At 49.5% G+C, this 13,890-nt stretch overlaps 1 protein-coding gene across 2 annotated transcripts in view; it reads left to right on the top strand.

Moving 5' to 3' along the window:
* The window catches only part of LOC144488138 (protein turtle homolog A-like), a 61,882-nt gene that overhangs the window by 32,083 nt on the left and 15,909 nt on the right, over positions 1-13,890 (top strand). The window contains exons 8-12 of one of the 2 annotated variants that reach the window (XM_078206164.1): positions 330-472; positions 1,088-1,228; positions 2,829-2,945; positions 10,808-10,958; positions 12,087-12,198. In XM_078206164.1, the coding sequence (XP_078062290.1) occupies positions 330-472; positions 1,088-1,228; positions 2,829-2,945; positions 10,808-10,958; positions 12,087-12,198 (664 nt within the window). The remainder of the gene's footprint in view (positions 1-329; positions 473-1,087; positions 1,229-2,828; positions 2,946-10,807; positions 10,959-12,086; positions 12,199-13,890) is intronic. The other variant, XM_078206165.1, reaches the window with a different exon arrangement.

The following is a 13,890-nucleotide window of genomic DNA, read 5'->3' as shown; positions in this document are numbered from 1 at the left end:
GGCCACAGGCCTCCCTCTCAATCCTGACACTTCACCCACCCCCCATCACCTGACTCCCTCCCCATCCAAAAAATTATTCTGCATTTCTATTCTTCCGACCAAATTGGAGACGCTCCCGTGAAGTTCCACACACCATCCCTGCCCAGTCCCTCCGCCTGTCTCCCACAAACCCAACCCCTCCCCCGCTCCCGCCTTTCTGGCCTTGCTTTATTGAGGGGGTGGTGGGGAGGGTGGGGAAGTGTGTGAGGGTGGTGGGGTGGCACAGTCTTGTGCGGTGTGGACAATACCACAAGGTGCTAATGGGTGCTGTGCCTTCTCTGTGCCCACAGACCCAGCCTACGCTCAGGGTATGCCCAGACTTACCATTCTGCCAGTGGGCATGCAAGGACACATCCTGTGCCCCTCAGTAGCCAGCCCCCCTCTCCTCTACATCAACTGGACTAAGAACGGGCTAGCCCTGGAACTGGACAAGGTAGGAAAGATGTGGAGATGCCGGCGTTGGACTGGGGTAAACACAGTGAGAGTTTTACTCTTACTGTGTACTGTGTTCTGTGTACTGTGTACTAAGTAAACTCTTTCAAGGTAGGAAAGCACAGACCATCTCTCTCTCTCTCTCTTTGAGTCTCTCTATCATTCTATTTCCCTCTCTGTCTCTCTAGCTATCTCTGTCTGTCTCTCTGTCTCTTTCTTTGAGTATCTCTATCACTCTGTTTCCCTCCCTCTCTCCGTTTCTCTGTCCCTCCCTCTCTCTGTCTCTGTTTCTATTTCTCTCCCACTGCTCTCTCTGTCTGTTTCTCCCTCTTTCTCTCTCTCACTCCATTACTCTCTCACTCAAGCCTTCTCACTCTCTCGCTATTTAATGCTCTTGTTCTCTCTCACTGTCGCCATCTCTTTCTCACTGTTTCTTTTTCTTTTCTCTGTCTCTCTCTCTTTTCACTCCATCTCTCTCTCTCTCTCTGTCTCTCTTTATCTCTCTCTCTGTCTCTCTTTCTCTCTTTCACTCTGTCTCTCTGTCTCTGTCTGTCTGTCTCTCTCTCTCTCTCTCTGTCTCTCTCTCTCTATAACTCTGTCCCTATTCTCTCTGCAGATTCCAGGTTGGTACCAGGACAGTGTTGGGACGATTGTGGTTGCCATGGGGAATGATGACGCTCTGGGCGAATATACCTGTACCCCCTACAACAGCTACGGGACAATGGGAGAGTCCAGCCCCACACACGTCGTACTAAAGGTGTCTCTGACACTCGACACTGGAACAGTCTGCTCTTCACTTCACCTTTGCGTTCTCTCTCTCTCCCCCTGGAGTCCAAGATCAACATCTTCACTGTTCCAACAGGAAACTCACCCTTAGGGTGCATCTCTCTCTCTCTCTCTCTCTGTTTCTCTCTCGCTGTCTGCCATTGGCTGCCTATCTTTCTCTCTCCGTCTGTCTCTCTCTATCCGTCTCTCTCCCCGCCTGTCTCTCTCTCCCTCTGTGTCTCTCTCCGTCTCTCTTTCACTCCCTCACTCTCTCTCCCTCCCTCTCTCTTTCCCTCCCTCTCTCTTTCCCTCCCTCACTCTTTCTCTCCCTCACACTTTCCCTCCCTCACTCTTTCCCTCCCTCTCTCTTTCCCTCCCTCTCTCTTTCTCTCCCTCTCTCTTTCCCTCCATCTCTCTTTCCCTCCCTCCTTCCCTCTCTCTTTACCTCCCTCTCTCTTTCCCTCCCCCTCTCGTTCCCTCCCTCACTCGGTCCCTCCCTCACTCTTCCCCTCCCTCTCTCGTTCCCTCCCTCACTCATTCCCTCCCTCACTCTTCCCCTCCCTCTCTCTTTCCCTCCCTCGCTCTTTCCCTCCCTCCTTCCCTCTCTCTTTCCCTCCCTCTCTCTTTCCCTCCCCCTCTCTTTCCCTCCCTCACTCTTCCCCTCCCTCACTCTTCCCCTCCCTCTCTCTTTCCTTCCCTCACTCTTTCCTCCCTCACTCTTTCCCTCCCTCACTCTTTCCCTCCCTCACTCTTTCCCTCCCTCACTCTTTACCTCCCTCTCTCTTTCCCTCCCTCTCTCTTTCCCTCCCTTACTCTTTCCCCTCCCTCACTCTTTCCGTCCCTCACTCTTTCCCTCCCTCACTCTTTCCTTCCCTCTCTCTTTCCCTCCCTCTCTCTTTCCCTCCCTCTCTCTTTCCCTCCCTCTCTCTTTCCCTCCATCTCTCTTTCCCTCTCTCTTTCCCTCCCTCCCTCCCTCTCTCTTTCCCTCCCACTCTCTTTCCCTCCTTCCCTCTTTCCTTACCTCTCTCTTTCCCTCCCTCACTGTTTCCCTCCCTCACTCTTTCCCTCGATTTATATCTCTCACTTCGTCTCTGTCACTCTCTCTCTGGGTCTCTCTGTCTCTCTCTCGCTCGGTCTCTCGCTCGGTCTTTCTATTGGTCTCTCTCTTCCTCTGTCTGTCTCTCTCTCTCTCCCTCTGTCTCTCTCTTGCTCTGTCTCTCTCTCGCTCCCTTTCGCTCTGTCTCTCTCTCGCTCTGTCTCTCTCTCTCGCTCTGTCTCTCTCTCGCTCTGTCTCTCTCTCTCGCTCCCTTTCGCTCTGTCTCTCTCTCGCTCCCTTTCGCTCTGTCTCTCTCTCGCTCTGTCTCTCTCTCGCTCCCTTTCGCTCTGTCTCTCTCTCGCTCCCTTTCGCTCTGTCTCTCTCTCGCTCTGTCTCTCTCTCGCTCCCTTTCGCTCTGTCTCTCTCTCTCGCTCTGCCTCTCTCTCGCTCCCTTTCGCTCTGTCTCTCTCTCGCTCTCTCTCTCTCTCTCACTCTCTCTCTCTCTCTCTCTCTCTCTCTGCGACCACACTGTCTGAAGTTGTGTTTTGTTTCTCAGGACCCCCCGAGGTTTGTCCAGAGACCCGCCGAGCGATACGAGAAGGAGGTTGGCCTGGAACTCAGTATCAGCTGCACCGCCATCGGGGACCCAGAGCCCACCATTACCTGGAGGAAGGTAGGCGTGGAGAGGGAGAGAGGGTGTGGGTGAGAGAGGGGGATGGAGAGAGGGTGGGGGTGAGAGAGGGAAAGAAGGACAGGAAGAGGTACAAAAGGAAGGGAGAGTTGGGGAGAGGGAGGCCGGCATTCTCCAGCCATTCACGTCCCGCTGCTACTACCCCAGGTCAGCTGAGGGGCGCTGCCGGCCTCTGTACAGCTTTTCCTTGTTAATAAATTCCTTTTGTGTTCCTGATCAAGTCTGTGCTCCTGACCAAGTCTGTGCTCCTGACCAAGTCTGTGCGTGCGCATCATTACATTGGCAACGAGGATAAAATGGATTATGAGAAAGCTGCCTGTGGCCTGACACCTGTGAGTATCCTCTGTTAATTGAAGTCTCACCCGAATGCCTGTCTGTGGAGGAATCAACGCATTAGAGACAGACCCTGAGGGACAAACATGGAGCACATTGAGTGGTGCAGTCAGACATTTAGAAATGTATGGAAAGAAATACCAGAGAAGAACCCTCAGAAGCAAAAGCTGCAACTTTTGAGTTGAAGGAACAATGGAAGTTTGAAAGGAAAAGTTACTTCAGAGTTTATTTGAAGAAACGAGAGCAATGAATGTTTTGAAGTGATTGAAGAAAACCATGCACTGAGGGACTACAGGCAACAAAGGTACGGGGCGGCACGGTAGCACAGTGGTTAGCACTGCTGCTTCACAGCGCCAGGGACCTGGGTTCGATTCCCGGCTTGGGTCACTGTCTGTGTGGAGTTTGCACATTCTCCTCGTGTCTGCGTGGGTCTGCAGAGATCACTGGAGGGGCTTTCTAACCACTGGGAGAGACATTTTAAAAGTAAAAATAAAAGGTCAAAAAGGAGCAGCCAGGATTCCCAACAAAACTTCAAAAGCGTGGGAAAAACAAGAGTCGGCAGCTGCAGACAGTTAAAAAAGGTTGACAGTCTTAAAGGGGTAATGCATTTAAAGAGGTTAAACATTTAATGCGGCAATTCATTTAATGGAGCAACCACAAGAAAACAGCGGGCGAATGGGCAGGAAAATTGGAGAAACATAGAAAACAGGAGCAGAATTAGGCCATTCAGCCCATCGAGCCTGGTCCCGCCATTCATTATGATTGTGGCAGATCTTCCAACTCAATAGCCTGATCCCCCGACCCCCCTTCCCCCCATATCCTTTGATCCCCTTTGCCTCAAGTGCTATATCTAACAGCTTCTTGATCACATACAATGTTTTGGCCTCAACCACTTCCTGTGGTCGCGAATTCCACCGCTCTCTGGGTAAAGAAATTTCTCCTCATCTCTGTCCTAAACTCAGACTGTGACCCCTGGTTCTGGACACCTCCACCATCGGGAACATCCTCCTTTGCATCTACCCTGTCTGGTCCTGTTAGAATTTTATAGGTTTCTATGAGATCCTCCTTTACTCTTCTGAATCAACCAATTCAATCTCTCTTCATACGTCAGTCCCAGGCATCACCCTGGTAAACCTTCGCTGCACTCCCTCGAGAGCAAGAACATCCTTCCTCAGATACGGAGACCAAAACTGCACACAATACTCCAGCTGTGGCCTCACCAACGCCCTGTACAACTGCAGCAAGACATCCTTGCTCCTGTACTCAATTCCTCAGATAGAACCAGATAGAGGGCAATTCTCAAAAAAGGTCCATAAGCAGTGAAGACCTTAAGAAAGAGGCAACAAAAGACCCTAGAAAGAAGGTAATGAAAGATCCCAGGAGGACAACAAAAGACCCCAAAAGGAGGGCAACGATGAAAGATCCGAGAAGGAGGGCATCAAAAGATAACAAATGACCAAATGAAGGAGAGAATTGCAGAATGGAAACAAGACAACACTTTTGTCAGGGACAGACACGACCAGTGGTGAAGCCGAAAGGGTTTAATCACAGTATCATATAGAATGCAGTGCAGAAGGAGGCCATTCGGCCCATCGAGTCTGTATCGACAACAATCCCACCAGGCTCCATTCTTGCATATTTTCCCTGCTAATCCTCCTGACACTAGGGTCAATTTACCATGGCCAATCAACCTAACCCGCACATCTTTAGCTGAAGTTAAGACAAGTAGAAATGAAGGTTCCATTTGTGAAGTGAACATGACCAGTAAGAACATGACGGATTCCCCTAGGAAGAATCACAGCAATTAAAAACTTCAAAATAAACCAGGAACTATTGAACATAAAGAGGAATCAGCAAAAAGAATTCAAGCTCTAGAGAAGACATTAAAAAACCAGGATGAAATGACTGACAGCAAACTTGAAAAAAAGTTGCAAAAATTTATAAATTGAAGTTAAGAAGAAGGAGAAATTCATGAGACAACATAGAATAAGCTGAACTCCATGGAAAAACAACAAGAAAACAAGAAGTCCAGTGAAGAACTGCATTGGGAGAACAAGAGCTTGAGAAGAAAGCTTAGCAATGAGAAATTAACTGAAGAGGGAAACACATTGAAACTGACACAGAATCATCAATTCAGACAGAGAAAGGAACTGAGATCATGCTGCTAGGACAAGGTTGTGAAATGGTCACAAAGGCACAAGAACCAATGTGATAAAATGGTCGGGGGAAAATTGGAATGGTGGAAAAAGAAGAAACATGACCCAAGCACAAGAAACAGATTCCCACGACCATTCCTTCACACGTGACAGACTGAGATTGTGAAAGAACTGCTAAGGCATAAGACTTTGTTGTATTGTGATGATATGTGCCTGCATGCATTATAATGTAAGAGGCTCAACAGAGCAAGGATCAGGAGAGAGGAACATAAAGAGGAATCTTTCTCTTTATGTTCCTCTTTATGTTCACTCTTCAAAAATGATTTGGAAGAAGGTGTAACTGGTGTAATCAGCAAGTTTGCGGATGACACGAAGATGGCTGGACTTGCGGATAGCGAAGAGCATTGTCGGGCAATACAGCAGGATATAGATAGGCTGGAAAATTGGGCTGAGAGGTGGCAGATGGAGTTTAATCCGGATAAATGCGAAGTGATGCATTTTGGAAGAAATAATGTAGGGGGGAGTTATACAATAAATGGCAGAGTCATCAGGAGTATAGAAACACAGAGGGACCTAGGTGTGCAAGTCCACAAATCCTTGAAGGTGGCAACACAGGTGGAGAAGGTGGTGAAGAAGGCATATGGTATGCTTGCCTTTATAGGACGGGGTATAGAGTATAAAAGCTGGAGTCTGATGATGCAGCTGTATAGAACGCTGGTTAGGCCACATTTGGAGTACTGCGTCCAGTTCTGGTCGCCGCACTACCAGAAGGACGTGGAGGCGTTAGAGAGAGTGCAGAGAAGGTTTACCAGGATGTTGCCTGTTATGGAGGGTCTTAGCTATGAGGAGAGATTGGGTAAACTGGGGTTGTTCTCCCTGGAAAGACGGAGAATGAGGGGAGGTCTAATAGAGGTATACAAGATTATGAAGGGGATAGATAGGGTGAACAGTGGGAAGCTTTTTCCCAGGTCGGAGGTGACGATCACGAGGGGTCACGGGCTCAAGGTGAGAGGGGCGAAGTATAACTCAGATATCAGAGGGACGTTTTTTACACAGAGGGTGGTGGGGGCCTGGAATGCGCTGCCAAGTAGGGTGGTGGAGGCAGGCACGCTGGCATCGTTTAAGACTTACCTGGATAGTCACATGAGCAGCCTGGGAATGGAGGGATACAAACGATTGGTCTAGTTGGACCAAGGAGCGGCACAGGCTTGGAGGGCCGAAGGGCCTGTTTCCTGTGCTGTACTGTTCTTTGTTCTTTGTTCTCTTTGTTCTTTGGAACCACCCGCAGAATGATGTCTATAGTCACATGGTCAAGGAATAGTCCAGGGCAGAACTCAGCAAGCCTGCATGCAACAGCTCTATGGAAGACCATATTTGGAACCGTACATAGTTAAAACCTAACAATAAAAGCGTTTATGTTTGGATGCACAAGCTCAAGATCTCAATGAGCCATCACCACTGCAATATAACAAAAAACATAACAAGTACATCATATGAAACTTTGGTAGTGGATTACCAAAGTTTCATATGATGTACTTGTTATGTTTTTAGATCCCAGGAATTATTGTCTTTTGAGACCTGACTCCAGCTATACTGAGTGGAATTGGAGGGATGTGTGCATCGTAGTCTTGTGGATCACTTGGGGAGCAGAGACTCTCCAACAATCAGTGTTACATCAAGAAATGTTTCTGATCTGATAAGCACCAAAGTAGCTGTTATAGATGTAACTGAAGCAGTTAGTAATGAACTGTCTGTGCCTGAAGAGATAACCATTATTGCAGTTCCTGATGACCCTGTGGAAGCATCTCAGCGGCAGAATTACAATTCTCTAAAAGAAACAGGAACGCTCAAAGACTCTATTTATAATGATCCAATTTGTGTTTAGTTAAATTTCAGGACTGAGTACCTTAGTTGTGAAGATTGTATAAAGGAGTTAAAGGGGGAGGGATGTGGTGATTGTCCCTTTCAGGGCAACACCGCAGTAAAGGATCACCAATTGGGACTGAGAGTGGGTAATCACCCCAGGGGATGGAGTCCTAGCATAGGCAGAAAACAGTCTGAAGACATGTAGGAACTCAGTATTTCCTAATTAAAAACCACCCTTCATCTTCCTGCTGAAGTCTGTGATGTGTATCATTACAGAGCGTGAGAGAGAGTGGGAAAGAGAGAGAGAGAGAGTGGGAGAGAGAGAGAGTGGGAGAGAGAGAGAGTGGGAGAGAGAGAGAGTGGGAGAGAGAAAGAGTAGGAGAGAGAGAGAGAGTAGGAGAGAGAGAGAGAGGAGGAGAGAGAGAGAGGAGGAGAGAGAGAGAGTAGGAAAGAGAGAGAGAGAGTGAGAGTGGGAGAGAGAGTAGGAGAGAGTGGGAGAGAGAGAGAGAGAGTGAGAGAGAGAGAGAGAGGGGGAGAGAGACAGAGAGAGAGAGAGTGGGAGAGAGAGAGGGGAGAGAGATAGAGAGAGAGAGTGGGAGAGAAACAGAGAGAGAGAGAGTAGGAGAGAGAGAGAGTAAGAGAGAGAGTAGGAGAGAGAGAGAGGGAGAGAGAGAGAGGGAGAGAGTGGGAGAGAGAGAGACAGAGAGAGAGAGCGAGTGGGAGAGAGACAGAGAGAGAGAGAGTGGAGGAGAGACAGAGAGAGTGAGGGAGAGAGAGTGGGGGAAAGGGGGAGAGGGGAGAGAGAGAGTGGGAGACATGGGGGGAGAGAGTGAGAGACGGGGGGCAGAGGTTGGGAGATGGGGGGCGGGCCGGATAGAGGGAGATGGGGGAGGGAGAGTGCGAGACGGGGGTGTGTGCGGAGAGAGGGAGAGTGGGCGAGAGGGAGACAGAGTGCAAGAGAGACAGAGTGGGCAAGACATGGAGAGAGCTAGATGAAGTGAGAGAACTTGATCATGGATAAAGATAGATCTGGTCCTCGGGTTGAGGTTCTAAACCTGAAAAACGCCAAATTTGAAGAAATGAGAAAGGATCTAAAAAGCGTGGATTGGGACAGGCTGTTCTCTAGCAAGGATGTGAATGGTAAGTGGGAGGCCTTCAAAGGAGAAATTTTGAGAGTGCAGAGTTTGTATGTTCCTGTCAGGATTAAAGGCAAAGTGAATAAGAATAAGGAACCTTGGTTCTCGAGAGATATTGGAACTCAGATAAAGAAGAAGAGAGAGATGTATGACATGTAAAGGCAACAGGGAGCAAATAAGATGCTTGAGGAGTATAAAAAGTGCAAGAAACTACTTAAGAAAGAAATCAGGAGGGCTAAAAGAAGACATGAGGTTGCTTTGGCAGACAAGGTGAAGGATAATCCTAAGAGCTTCTACAGGTATATTAAGAGCAAAAGGATAGTAAGGGATAAAATTGGTCCTTTTAAAGATCAGAGTGGTCGGCTATGTATAGAACCAAAAGAAATGGGGGAGATATTAAATGGGTTTTTTGCATCCGTATTTACTAAAGAAACTGGCATGGAGTCTATGGAAATAGGGCAAACAGGTAGGGAGGCCATGGAACCTTTACACATTAAAGGGGAGGAGGTGCTTGCTGTCTTGAGGCAAATCAGAGTGGATAAATCCCCAGGACCAGACAGGGTATTCCCTCGGACCTTGAAGGAGACTAGTGTTGAAATTGCAGGGGCCCTGGCAGATATATTTAAAATGTCCGGATCCACGGGTGAGGTGCCGGATGATTGGAGGATAGCTCATGTTGTTCCGTTGTTTAAAAAAGGCTCAAAAAGTAATGCGGGAAATTATAGGCCGGTAAGTTTGACGTCAGTAGTAGGTAAATTATTGGAAGGAGGACTAAGATCCTAAGAGATAGGATCTACAAATATTTGGATAGACAGGGACTTATTAGGGAGCGTCAACATGGCTTTGTGCGTGGTAGGTCATGTGTGACCAATCTATTAGAGTTTTTCGAGGAGGTTACCAGGAAAGTGGATGAAGGGAAGGCGGTGGATGTTGTCTACATGGACTTCAGTAAGGCCTTTGACAAGGTCCCGCATGGGAGGTTAGTTAGGAAGGTTCAGTCGCTAGGTATACATGGAGAGGTAGTAAATTGGATTAGACACTGGCTCAATGGAAGAAGCCAGAGAGTGGTTGTGGACGATTGCTTCTCTGAGTGGAGGCCTGTGACTAGTGGTGTGCCGCAGGGATCAGTGTTGGGTCCATTGTTGTTTGTCATCTATATCAATGATCTGGATGCTAATGTGGTAAATTGGATCAGCAAGTTTGCTGATGATACAAAGATTGGAGGTGTAGTGGACAGTGAGGAAGGTTTTCAAAGCTTGCAGAGGGATTTGGACCAACTAGAAAAATGGGCTGAAAAATGGCAAATGGAATTTAACGCAGATAAGTGTGAGATATTGCACTTTGGAAGGACAAACCAAAGTAGAACGTACAGGGTAAATGGTAGGACTCTGAAGAGTGCAGTTCATAGAATCATAGAAACCCTACAGTACAGAAAGAGGCCATTCGGCCCATCGAGTCTGCACCGACCACAATCCCACCCAGGCCCTACCCCCATATCCCTACATATTTTACCCGCTAATCCCTCTAATCTACACATCCTAGGACACTAAGGGGCAATTTTAGCATGGCCAATCAACCTAACCCGCACATCTTTGGACAGAGGGATCTGGGAATACAGGTACAGAATTCCCTAAAAATGACGTCACAGGTGGATAGGGTCGTAAAGAGTGCCTTTGGTACATTGGCCTTTATAAATCAAAGTATTGAGTATAGGAATTGGAGTGTTATGGTGAGGTTGTATAAGACATTGGTGAGGCCGAATTTGGAGTATTGTGTACAGTTTTGGTCACCTAGTTACAGGAAGGATATTAATAAGGTTGAAAGAGTGCAGAGAAGGTTCACAAGGATGTTGCCTGGACTTGAGAAGCTGAGTTACAGAGAGAGATTGAATAGGTTGGGACTTTATTCCCTGGAGCGTAGATGATTGAGGGGAGATTTGATAGAGGTGTATAAGATTTTGATGGGTATAGATAGAGTGAATGCAAGCAGGCTTTTTCCACTGAGGCAAGGGGAGAAAAAAACCAGAGGGCATGGGTTAAGGGTGAAAGGAGAAAAGTTTAAAGGGAATTCACACAGAGTGGTGGGAGTGTGGAATGAGCTGCCGGATAAAGTGGTAAATGCGGGGTCACTTTTAACATTTAAGAAAAACTTGGACGGGTTCATGGATGAGAGGGGTGTGGAGGGATATGGTCCAGGTGCAGGTCAGTGGGACTCGGCAGAAAAATGGTTCGGCACAGACAAGAAGGGCCAAAAGGCCTGTTTCTGAGCTGTAATGTTCTCTGGTTCTAATGGGAGAGAGAAGAGGAGGGAGTAGAGCGAGCTTGCTGATGTACAGATGCTGCTGATCTTTCAGGATGGGAGCTGCACCCAGTGCCAATTTCAGACCCTTGAGGATGGGACACTCTACATCCGGAGCATCAAGAAAGAGCATCACGGACACTGGACTTGTGAGGCCACAAATAACCTCACCCAGATCAGCTCCCACACCACAGTGCTGGTGCTAGGTAGGTGCCCATGTTAATGCCACAGCTTAAAGGCTGGGGCGGTGGGAGGAGTCTCACGGGGGGGTGGGGGGGGGGTGCAGGGGAGTGAGGAGTCTCTCAGTCTGGGGGTGTAAGGAGTCTCTCAGTCTGGGGGGGTGAGGAGTCTCTCAGTCTGGGGTGGAGTGAGGAGTCTCTCAGTCTGGGGGGGGTGAGGAGTCTCTCAGTCTGGGGGGGTGAGGAATCTCACAGTCTGGGGGGGTGAGGAGTCTCTCAGTCTGGGGAGGTGAGGAGTCTCTCAGTCTGGGCGGGGGGTGAGGAGTCTCTCAGTCTGGGGGGGTGAGGAGTCTCACAGTCTGGGCGGGGGGTGAGGAGTCTCACAGTCTGGGCGGGGGGTGAGGAGTCTCTCAGTCTGGGCGGGGGTGAGGAGTCTCTCAGTCTGGGGAGGTGAGGAGTCTCTCAGTCTGGGCGGGGGGTGAGGAGTCTCTCAGTCTGCGGGGGTGAGGAGTCTCACAGTCTGGGGGGGTGAGGAGTCTCACAGTCTGGGCGGGGGGTGAGGAGTCTCTCAGTCTGGGGGGGGTGAGGAGTCTCTCAGTCTGGGCGGGGGGTGGAGTGAGGAGTCTCTCAGTCTGGGGGGGTGAGGAGTCTCTCAGTCTGGGCAGGGGGGGGAGTGAGGAGTCTCTCAGTCTGGGGGGGTGAGGAGTCTCTCAGTCTGGGGGTGTAAGGAGTCTCCCAGTCTGGGGGGGTGAGGAGTCTCTCAGTCTGGGCGGGGGGTGAGGAGTCTCTCAGTCTGGGGGGGGTGAGGAGTCTCTCAGTCTGGGCGGGGGGGGGGAGTGAGGAGTCTCTCAGTCTGGGGGGGTGAGGAGTCTCTCAGTCTGGGCGGGGGGGGGAGTGAGGAGTCTCTCAGTCTGGGGGGGTGAGGAGTCTCTCAGTCTGGGGGTGTAAGGAGTCTCCCAGTCTGGGGGGATGAGGAGTCTCTCAGTCTGGGCGGGGGGGTGTGAGGAGTCTCTCAATCTCGGGGGGGTGGAGAGTCTCACTGCAGGGGGAACGGGGAGAGGAGTCTCATTGCAGGGTGGGGAGTCTCGGTGTGAGGGTGAATAAGGATTGGGGGCACCCACGTGCCAGAGCTCTAACCACTGCTATTCCTCGCAGGGACCAGTCCCCATGCAGTCAGCAATGTGACAGTGAATCCAGATGTGTTCGGGATGGATGTTTCCTGGGAACCCGGCTTCAATGGTGGCCAACCGCAGCAGTTCACCGTCTGGTATGTTTCTGTTGCCGTGCCCCTCCCCCCTCCTGACAACGGGGCCTGCTACCCATCCCGAGCTCATTGGTTCCCTCCCGCCAACAATCCCAGCTCCAGGTAGTGGGCAGTCTGGAGTCACTTTCCCCACCCCCACCCCCTGTGCCTCAGCCCCTTCCCATCCTCCACACCTTTAACATTCTGAAATGGTACAACTCTCGGCCCCATTCTTGACCTCTCTCAGTCTGTGCCTGAGAATGACCTTTCACCCCTCCCTGGGGGTGGTCACGGCATCTGAGAATGACCGTTCACTCCTTTTGAGGCTCACAGTGTCTGAGTCTGACCTTTCACCCCCCTGTGGTGGGGTCGGTGTTGTGATTCTAACCTTTCACCCCCCTGTGGTGGGGTCGGTGTTGTGATTCTAACCTTTCACCCCCCTGTGGTGGGGTCAAAATGTTGAGTCTGACCTTTCACCCTCTTGTGGTCGGGTCAAATGTTGTGAGTCCGACCTTTCACCTCCTCATGATGGGGTCAAAGTGTTGTGAGTTTGACCTTTCACCACCCTTGCGGTGAGGTCACAGAATCCTGAGTTTGGCCTTTCACCCACTTGCAATGGGGTCACAGTCATAGAGTCGTAGAGGTTTACAGCATGGAAACAGGATCTTAATCAATTAGGCCAGTGGGCTGCCGAATGGCAGATGGAGCCAATACACTGAACTGGTAGGCACTCTGTCCACCTGTGACTCCACTTTCAAGGAGCTATGAACCTGTACCCCTAGATCTCTTTGTTCTGTAGCTCTCCCCAATGCCCCACCATTAACTGAGTAAATTCTGCCCTGGTTCAATCTACCATGCCACCCTTTTTTAACCCCTAAGTCCCAATTGCCCACATTTGGCCCATATCCCTCAATACCCATCTTACCCATGTAACTGTCTAAACGCTTTTTCAAAGACAAAATTGTACCCGCCTCTACTACTACCTCTGGCAGCTTGTTCCAGACACTCACCACCTTCTGTGTGAAAAAATTGCCCCTCTGGACTGTTTTGTATCTCTCCCCTCTCACCTTATACCTATGCCCTCTAGTTTTAGCTCCCCTACCTTTGGGAAAAGATATTGACTATCTAGCTGATCTATGCCCCTCATTATTTCATAGACCTCTATAAGGTCACCCGTCAGCCTCCTACGCTCCAAAGAAAAAAGTCCCAGTCTATCCAGCCTCTCCTTATAACTCAAACCATCAAGTCCTGGTAGCATCCTAGTAAATCTTTTCTGCACTCTTTCTAGTTTAATAATATCCTTTCTATAATAGGGTGACCAGAACTGTGCACAATATTCCAAGTGTGGCCTTACCAATGTCTTGTACAACTTCAACAAGACGTCCCAACTCCTGTATTCAATGTTCTGACCAATGAAACCAAGCATGCCGAATGCCTTCTTCATCACTCTGTCCACCTGTGGCTCCACTTTCAAGGAGCTATGAACCTGTACCCCTAGATCTCTTTGTTCTGTAGCTCTCCCCAATGCCCCACCATTAACTGAGTAAGTTCTGCCCTGGTTCAATCTACCAAAATGCAACACCTCACATTTGTCTAAATTAAACTCCATCTGCCATTCGTCAGCCCACTGGCCCAATTGACTAAGATCCTGTTGCAATCCTAGAAAACCTTCTTCACTGTCCACTATGCCACCAATCTTGGTGCCATCTGCAAACT

The sequence above is a fragment of the Mustelus asterias genome, unplaced genomic scaffold, assembly GCF_964213995.1.
Source record: "Mustelus asterias unplaced genomic scaffold, sMusAst1.hap1.1 HAP1_SCAFFOLD_1323, whole genome shotgun sequence".
Taxonomy (NCBI): domain Eukaryota; kingdom Metazoa; phylum Chordata; class Chondrichthyes; order Carcharhiniformes; family Triakidae; genus Mustelus; species Mustelus asterias.
Note: the sequence above shows the minus strand (reverse complement) of the source record. Positions and strands in the feature narration are given on the sequence as shown.